The sequence below is a fragment of the Kryptolebias marmoratus genome, linkage group LG17 (genome assembly GCF_001649575.2).
Source record: "Kryptolebias marmoratus isolate JLee-2015 linkage group LG17, ASM164957v2, whole genome shotgun sequence".
Lineage (NCBI taxonomy): Eukaryota > Metazoa > Chordata > Actinopteri > Cyprinodontiformes > Rivulidae > Kryptolebias > Kryptolebias marmoratus.
The window spans coordinates 26844783-26853953 of NC_051446.1; the positions used below are offsets into that span (position 1 = coordinate 26844783).

Sequence of the window (9171 nt, forward strand, 5' to 3'; positions counted from 1 at the left end):
GGTCAGGACAAGGGTCAGGACGACGGTCAGGACGACGGTCAGGACGAGGGTCAGGATGACGGTCAGGGCAAGTGTCAGGTTGAGGGTCAGGACGAGGGTCAGGGCAAGGGTCAGGACGAGGGTCAGGGCGAGGGTCGGCAACAACACCCACAGAGAGCAACAACACAGAACAGGGAACCATCAAGTGAGAAACGGGTCAGACCTGCAGCTGCCAGACCTCCATCAGCCGACAGTTTGTTACAGATGTTGAGCAAACAGCAGAGCAGCAGCTGCTTGCTGTACTCCATGTCGGCTGGGTCTCCTGCACACGGGTCCAAACACCTGAGCACACGGACAAACATCAGAACACGAAGCTGGACCGTCCTGGAGGGAGACGCTCGATGAATCGAAGAACTGAAGACACAAACCAGCAGAACGTTACCTGGAGAGCAGAGAGAACAGAACCGGCACCAACGCCTGGGCCCTCTTCAGCTTCTTCTTGTGCTGCAGCAGCTCCAGGATCAGAGTGACTCTCTGCCACGGCACAGCGCCCCCCTCTGGATCCACACCGCCACTGTCCTGAGCTTTCCTGAGTAGGAACAGACATTTGGATTTTGAACAAAAGAACATTTTTATGAAAATGTGTAAAATCCTTCTCATTTATCCTGAAATCCGGACAGAATGATCTGATTATCAGAGTCTACAGCCTGGAGTATAACTCAGAGCATTGTCTGCATAGAAAGTGACTTTTCCATGAATTCAGCTTAATAATTTCACTGAAAACAGAGTGAAAGTGAAGAAACAAACAACTCCTCTGATGAAAACTTCAAATCCAGCTGGAACAGTGAGAATGTTGAGTTCTGCTCATTTTAGATTGTATCCTGCTGATTTTAGCTTCTTCGGCTGATTTCAGCAGCTACCTGAGAGTCATCTTGCTCCGGCGGGTTTGTTGCACCGTCACACTGACTCGTGGTTTTTCTGGAGGAGCGAGCTCATTGGCCACCAGCTGAGCATCAACAGCGATCTGTATGAAGAAGACAAGCTTTTAGGTCCACTCTTCATCTGAAGCCCGTCAGCTCCGGTTCTGCTCAGGTACCGTTTTGAAGACGCTGCTGACGGTGTTGGCCACCAGAGGGCTCCTGCTCTCCACCAGCAGGTCGAACATCTCCGACAGAAGCTTCTGCTGCACCTTCTCGTCTCTGAGAGCCGAGAAGAAGGGCTTTGTGATCTGCAGAGACGATGGAGGGAGTTATTCCACGTTAAACTAAGTTAACTCCTCCAGTTTTACCCTTTAGCCTTTGTTTGGTCCAGAATGGAGATTAAATAAACTTAAAGAAATCACTAAAAGATTCAAACTGAAGTTCAAATCAGATTTTTTTGCAGTTTGTTTAGTTTTTTTTAATATTCCTAAAAAGATCTGAAGTGAAATCCTTAGTGCAACAGTTTTTATTTGAATAAATTTGTTTTACACCTAAATCTGATCCAGATGTTAATCTCTGGATTAAGACTCGTTAACTTAAACTGACCTGCTCCAGAGCGAAGACCTGACACCCGGGCAGTTTCAGAGCTCTGATGAACAGGTCCAAACTGTTCTGGTCCTGGCCCAGCAGCGGCGCCGACGCCTCGTTAAACTTCCCCAGAACCAGCTGCAGCAGCTGGGTCTCATCTGGCAGCAGGGATGGAGAGTCCGGACCTGTCTGATCCAGGAGCCGGTCCAGAACAGGAAGCAGGGCGGACAGGACGGACTGAAAGGTTCAGAAACAGAAACACAAGATGCTGTTTGAGATTTTAGATCTGAGGAAACTAAATGTCTGCAGGGCCCGAGACCTCTGCAGGACCTGAGACCTCTGCAGGACCCGAGACCTCTGCAGGACCTGAGACCTCTGCAGGACCTGAGACCTCTGCAGGACCCGAGACCTCTGCAGGACCCGAGACCTCTGCAGGACCCGAGACCTCTGCAGGACCCGAGACCTCTGCAGGACCCGAGACCTCAGCAGGATCTGAGACCTCTGCAGGACCCGAGACCTCTGCAGGACCTGAGACCCTTGCAGGACCTGAGACCTCTGCAGGACCTGTGACCCCTGCAGGATCTGTGACCTCTGCAGGACCTGAGACCTCAGCAGGACCTGGGACCTCTGCAGGACCCGAGACCCCTGCAGGACCTGTGACCTCTGACCTGTCCGTTAACGAGGCTGAGAGCTCGCAGCAGGCCGGCGGCGCTGTAGGACGGGCAGCGGGGGTTCTGGACGCTCTGCAGCAGATGTTGCAGCGACGCCTTCAGCTTCTTCTGTTTGCTGGATGAAGACTCGTCATGAAGAACACCCAGAACCTGCAGGTCCACAGAAGAACCCGGGCATCAGACTCTGACCCAAACATTTCTCTGGTTTTATCTTGCCTTCCAAACTCTGTGGAACGGTTGATGAAGGCTCACCGTGTTCAGGTAGGACGGGTCGGCCACCAGCTCCTCCGAGGTCTTCAGCAGCCGCTCTGTGATTGGCTGAAATGGGGAGCTGCTGGCTTCTGATAGGCTCTGCAGGGTGCTGAGGGCAGCCCGTCGGACCTCCTGAACCAGAGAAGTGAGACTGCACAACAAGGATGGGACAACTGACACACAAACAGAGACAAACACACACACACAGACAAACAGAGACACACATAGACCCAACAGACACACAAACAGAGACACAGAAAAATCAGAGCTCCAATACTTTAATTTATATCAACCAAGTCCAAGGAAAACCTCCAGAACCTCTGCAGAACCTCTGCAGAACCACTCAGAACCACTAGAACCACTCAGAACAAACTAAAAAACTTGACTTTTCTTCTCTCACCAGGTGAGTCTGCAGCTGCCAGCTCGTCCAGCGTGGGGACAGGTGAGCCGTCCAGCAGAACTCGACCCATATACAGAGCCCGGGTCTGCAGAACGGCGTCCACCTTCACATCCAGCTGGTCTCCATGGTTACGACCATATCCCCAAAGGACACAAAGGAACCTGAAGAGGGTCGGCGGCTCCGGCAGGTGGACCTGAAGGAGATGGACACATGGACTTAACTCCACCTGAAACCGGAGCACTAAGGTAAGGAAACCTCTCAGCGTGGAGAAGGCGTCTCACCTGGACAAGCAGCTTCATCAGGTCCCTGAAGCTGCCTGCCATCGGACCCTCGGCGCTGCCGCTGAGGACGAGGCTGAAGAGACGACAGATCAGGCCCAGGTAGCAGCAGGTGTTGGTGTCCAGCTTCTCCGGGTTCCACCAGGACTCACCTGGAGGACAGACAGGTGGAGGACCGGGGTGACATAGGTAAGAGACAGGAGAGACAGGTGAGGGACAGGTGACAGGTGAGGGACAGGAGAGATAGGTGACAGGTGACAGGTGAGGGACAGGTGACAGGTGAGGGACAGGTGACAGACAGGAGACACGGGTNGCAGGACCCGAGACCTCTGCAGGACCCGAGACCTCTGCAGGACCCGAGACCTCTGCAGGACCCGAGACCTCAGCAGGATCTGAGACCTCTGCAGGACCCGAGACCTCTGCAGGACCTGAGACCCTTGCAGGACCTGAGACCTCTGCAGGACCTGTGACCCCTGCAGGATCTGTGACCTCTGCAGGACCTGAGACCTCAGCAGGACCTGGGACCTCTGCAGGACCCGAGACCCCTGCAGGACCTGTGACCTCTGACCTGTCCGTTAACGAGGCTGAGAGCTCGCAGCAGGCCGGCGGCGCTGTAGGACGGGCAGCGGGGGTTCTGGACGCTCTGCAGCAGATGTTGCAGCGACGCCTTCAGCTTCTTCTGTTTGCTGGATGAAGACTCGTCATGAAGAACACCCAGAACCTGCAGGTCCACAGAAGAACCCGGGCATCAGACTCTGACCCAAACATTTCTCTGGTTTTATCTTGCCTTCCAAACTCTGTGGAACGGTTGATGAAGGCTCACCGTGTTCAGGTAGGACGGGTCGGCCACCAGCTCCTCCGAGGTCTTCAGCAGCCGCTCTGTGATTGGCTGAAATGGGGAGCTGCTGGCTTCTGATAGGCTCTGCAGGGTGCTGAGGGCAGCCCGTCGGACCTCCTGAACCAGAGAAGTGAGACTGCACAACAAGGATGGGACAACTGACACACAAACAGAGACAAACACACACACACAGACAAACAGAGACACACATAGACCCAACAGACACACAAACAGAGACACAGAAAAATCAGAGCTCCAATACTTTAATTTATATCAACCAAGTCCAAGGAAAACCTCCAGAACCTCTGCAGAACCTCTGCAGAACCACTCAGAACCACTAGAACCACTCAGAACAAACTAAAAAACTTGACTTTTCTTCTCTCACCAGGTGAGTCTGCAGCTGCCAGCTCGTCCAGCGTGGGGACAGGTGAGCCGTCCAGCAGAACTCGACCCATATACAGAGCCCGGGTCTGCAGAACGGCGTCCACCTTCACATCCAGCTGGTCTCCATGGTTACGACCATATCCCCAAAGGACACAAAGGAACCTGAAGAGGGTCGGCGGCTCCGGCAGGTGGACCTGAAGGAGATGGACACATGGACTTAACTCCACCTGAAACCGGAGCACTAAGGTAAGGAAACCTCTCAGCGTGGAGAAGGCGTCTCACCTGGACAAGCAGCTTCATCAGGTCCCTGAAGCTGCCTGCCATCGGACCCTCGGCGCTGCCGCTGAGGACGAGGCTGAAGAGACGACAGATCAGGCCCAGGTAGCAGCAGGTGTTGGTGTCCAGCTTCTCCGGGTTCCACCAGGACTCACCTGGAGGACAGACAGGTGGAGGACCGGGGTGACATAGGTAAGAGACAGGAGAGACAGGTGAGGGACAGGTGACAGGTGAGGGACAGGAGAGATAGGTGACAGGTGACAGGTGAGGGACAGGTGACAGGTGAGGGACAGGTGACAGACAGGAGACACGGGTGACAGGTGAGGGACAGGTGACAGACAGGAGAGACAGGTGACAGGTGAGGGACAGGTGACAGACAGGAGAGACGGGTGACAGGTGAGGGACAGGTGACAGGTGAGGGACAGGTGACAGACAGGAGAGACGGGTGAGGGACAGGAGAGACAGGTGACAGGTGAGGGACAGGTGACAGGCGAAGGACAGGTGACAGACAGGAGAGACGGGTGACAGGTGAGGGACAGGTGACAGACAGGAGAGACAGGTGACAGGTGAGGGACAGGTGACAGACAGGTGAGGGACAGGTGACAGGTGAGGGACAGGTGACAGGTGAGGGACAGGTGAGGGACAGGAGAGACGGGTGACAGGTGAGGGACAGGTGACTGTTTCGATCATCTGTCCGTCGTTCCGCTCTCAAATGATGGTTTTTTTTACCTTTGAAGGAGGCGTCAGGACACCTGAGCGTGGAGACAAAGTCCCTGAGCAGAACCATCAGAACTGAGCTGAACTGGTCCAAACGTTTACCTTGCTGCTCCTCACACCTGCTCAGGTAGAGCGTCAGGGCTTCAGAGAAGGATGCAGGGACGCAGGGATGCAGGGAGATTTCCTGTGACATCACACAGAGGACAAATAACCAACAGGCCTCATTTCCCACAATGCACCTGGACTCCTGGAGTCCCAGCAGACCCCTGAGACTCACCTGAGCACCATCAGTCCCGCTGCCCTCGAGCAGGGGGGGCTCCAGCACTGTGTAGACCCTCTGAGCCGTCAGCAGGTGCTGGGTCTCGCTCAGCTCCCTTAGACCCAGCAGCAGAGTCTGGGTCAGAACCAGGAAGGAGGCCCTCCCTCTGAGACCGGATCCCCGCTGCTGCTCCACCAACACAAGCAGTTTGTCCAGCTGAGACACAGAAAACCCAAAACTGAGACAGAAACCCAACCTGGGACTGAACCACCTGTCAGAGCGTTCAGCTGTCACTCACAGCGTCCCGTCTGGAGAACAGCTCCATGTCTCCCAGGTTCCTGCTCAACGTGGAGACCAGACGCTGGTTGGCAGAACCAACAAACCCGGGTTTGGACCTTCTCTTCATCACCTCATCCAGCTCTGCAAGGAAACAATGACCTTGAGCTTCTTCTTTATTTAATAAGAAGCTTTTATTGTGAAGGAGCCACAGGAAGCTGTACCGTGGGCCCAGTTGTGGGTGAGGGGGTTCTGGGCGAGGATGGAGCATTGGGCCACGCAGACGGCGAGCTCGAGCTCAGCCGAGGTGATCACCAGGAAGGGAAGCAACTTCCAGCCTGTCCTCTGTACAAACTCAGCATCGCCTTTTCCCAGCCGGGGGTCAGACAGTAAACGCACCGCCACCATCAGTACGGGCAGCCTGAAGGAGACAGAGCTCAGATTTACTGAAGGTTCGTGAAGGCCACACATCCACCTGAGGTGTGATTAAACGTGTTTACTTCACTGACCACGGCTCAGCCAGGGACGTTTCAGCTCTGTCCAACAGAGACAGTAAACACAACACGACGTCCTCCGGTTCCAAAACATCAAGCAGCATCTAAAAAAACAGCAACAGTGAACGCACCGTGAAGACTGAGTGAAACACACACGTTTACTTCACTGACCTGCAGAACTCTGAGCGCCGCTGCGACCACTTCAGGAACGTCGTCCTTCAGACGCTCCATGACGGCGTCTTTCAGGAAGCCTTCGTCCAAACTCTGCTGCTGCAGGAAACAAGACTAACTCAGAACCCTGACAGAACCTACAACATCAACCCCTACAGCTTCAGATTCACACAGAAACAAGGTATTTCATCGACCTCTGTCTTTAACAGAAAGGTACAAATACGTCCATCTGTTTCTGTCAGTCTTACAGAAACAACAGGACATCCTGCAGAACCTCAGTAAAGAGAAGAATGGGGGCTCAGAACCGAACCCTGAGGAACACCATCAGGAAATGAACCTGTCCCAGGACCTTTGACGTCCCACAGCTACCTGTCCAGAGGAGATGAGTCCCATCAGATGCTCCACAGCCGACACTCGGACCGATGGTTGTGGATGTTTCAGACTGAGGAGCAGCGACGTGTCCGAGTCGCCTAAAATCTAACAGAGACACAGACGGTCCAACAGACACAGAAATCCAGAATTAAACCTTTTTACTCATGAAAACCTCCCAAGTGGATAAAATGATGGGTTTACCTCATATTTCCCGCTGCTCATGGACAGGGACAAGAACCGGTGGAAGAGACGTTTCTGCTGCTTGTCTGCCACATGACCAGCAAGGACATCGTCCAGAGCTCCACCGTACCTGAAAGGGGACAGACTTACAGCTCATGGTCCAGGTCTTTGTGGAGGCAGGTAAACCACTTGAATAAATCATTTAAAAACCATATAAATGTGGTCCTACCTGGACTCAAACAGTTGGACCAGAGGCAGAAGAGTCTGGTCCAGAATCAACAAGTCCTTGGCAGAACGTTCAGTTTGACTCAGATACTGGTCCAACAGCAATCTGCAGGAGGAACAACAGAACCTGTTCTAAAACCCAGCACGACCAAGAGAAGACCTCTAAAGACTCCAGACTTGACTTGGATCCTTAATCTTAAGACTCATCCAGGACTGGACCTCCTTCAGGACTTATGGACCCCCCTGACTAAAGACTTCACATGGACCAGTTCGCCATAACGGAAAAGACTAAAATTTAAATAAAGACGGGTCTTCTAAAGACTAGACTCAGACTAGGGAACTAAAAACTTGTCCTAAAATAGTCCTAGGAAGACTGGAGTTTAACTGACTTGTTCCGTTCTCTAAGAACTGAAACTAGTCTTGGACTCGTCCTCTTCAGATCTGAGATGGGACTTGGATTAACCCTCTAATAGTCTTGAGACAGTGTTCAGAAACATCCGTTTGGACTTGAAACAAGTCTTCCTTGTTTTCTGAAGACTAAACAATGACCAGAGAACTAAAGACTCGACACAAACTAGTCTTCCTTAGACTAATTAGATTTCTGAAGACTTGACTTGATCTAGTTTTCCATAGACTGAAACTAGTCCTTTAAAGATTCAGAGCTAGATTTGTGTTAGTCCTCTAAAGTCTGGACCTGGACTGAAAACTAGTCCTCTTTAGTCTCCAACTGAATTTCTGAAGACCTGAAACTGGACTCCAGTGGTCTCTGGAGATCTTCTGTGCTGGACTCGTGATGAAGACTTACTGGGCCACGATCCGGTCCAAGTCTTTGGTCAGTGGGACAGATTTCAGGATGGACTCCAACACGACGAGCCTGTCCACCTCACCTGTGACACAGAGCATCAGGTAAAGTCTGCTCTGAGTTCTGGCTCTGGATCCAGATGTTTCAGTTCTCACCTGAGCTGCAGAGGAACAGGTTCTGGACCAGGTGAGGCAGCAGGTACCTCAGCAAAGGACTGACATCATGAGTCGCGGCCAGGACCTGCAGTGTGGAGACCAGCGCCGGCATCGAGCACAGCTGGCCCACCGCCCTGAAACGACACACAGGTGAGACGAGACCGTGCCTGAACTGAGCATGCTCAGAACACCTGAGCTGCACAGGAGCTACCTGGGCCCGGCGGAACCTTCCTTCTGGTTCTGCAGCAGCACCGTCAGGCAGCCCAGACCCTCCTGGGCCAGAACCGGCTCTTTGAGCAGAGACTTGCTGACGTGCACGGCGAGGCTGTTCACCAGACCCGCCTCCATCACCACCTTCACGGCGAGTTGGCACACGATCATGTAGGAGGTGGCTTTGAAGTCCAGCAGGGGCGACTTTAGACCCTGAGGGGACCGGGAGACCATCAGAACCACAAACTCATCAACAGGGATGTTCTTCACCCAAACAGAACCGTTCTGCTAATGTAAGGATGACCGGGGCCAAACAGCGCCCCCTAGCTGAGACTAACTTCACTACAAATAAACTAAAACACGGATCTAAACAAAACATGAAAACATCCCCTGCCCAAGTCTCTGATCCACTACCGTCTGCACGTAGGGCAGCAGCTTGGCGATGATGGAGTCAGAAACTTTGTCCACAGCGTCCAGAGCGGGGACGATTGTGGAGGCGTAGAAGGAGAAGATGACTCTGAGCTGGGAGAACGTGTCCGAGAGGCCGGAGAATGCCTGAAAACCAGAAAATATCTGAGTGAGAACCTCAGACGTCATTTTACAGCCGAAAGAGTCGCTCCTGACAGTCTGACTGCTGAGTCGCTCCTGACAGTCTGACCGCTGAGTCGCTCCTGACAGTCTGACCGCTGAGTCGCTCCTGACAGTCTGACCGCTGAGTCGCTCC

At 53.2% G+C, this 9171-nt stretch overlaps 1 protein-coding gene across 2 annotated transcripts in view; it reads right to left on the reverse strand.

The window, feature by feature from the left end:
* The window catches only part of heatr1 (HEAT repeat containing 1), a 25790-nt gene that overhangs the window by 12282 nt on the left and 4337 nt on the right, over positions 1–9171 (reverse strand). The window contains exons 6-27 of one of the 2 annotated variants that reach the window (XM_017438541.3): positions 8862–9002; positions 8449–8660; positions 8238–8371; positions 8086–8167; positions 7285–7386; positions 7077–7185; positions 6873–6980; positions 6504–6599; positions 6348–6436; positions 6063–6259; positions 5861–5982; positions 5581–5778; positions 5316–5487; positions 4593–4741; positions 4312–4504; positions 3912–4084; positions 3657–3809; positions 1506–1724; positions 1076–1207; positions 900–1003; positions 422–568; positions 203–321 (exon numbers count right to left, since the gene is read on the reverse strand). In XM_017438541.3, the coding sequence (XP_017294030.1) occupies positions 203–321; positions 422–568; positions 900–1003; positions 1076–1207; positions 1506–1724; positions 3657–3809; positions 3912–4084; positions 4312–4504; positions 4593–4741; positions 5316–5487; positions 5581–5778; positions 5861–5982; positions 6063–6259; positions 6348–6436; positions 6504–6599; positions 6873–6980; positions 7077–7185; positions 7285–7386; positions 8086–8167; positions 8238–8371; positions 8449–8660; positions 8862–9002 (3151 nt within the window). Of the gene's footprint in view, positions 1–202; positions 322–421; positions 569–899; positions 1004–1075; positions 1208–1505; positions 1725–3656; positions 3810–3911; positions 4085–4311; positions 4505–4592; positions 4742–5315; positions 5488–5580; positions 5779–5860; positions 5983–6062; positions 6260–6347; positions 6437–6503; positions 6603–6872; positions 6981–7076; positions 7186–7284; positions 7387–8085; positions 8168–8237; positions 8372–8448; positions 8661–8861; positions 9003–9171 lie in introns of both variants that reach the window. The other variant, XM_017438540.3, reaches the window with a different exon arrangement.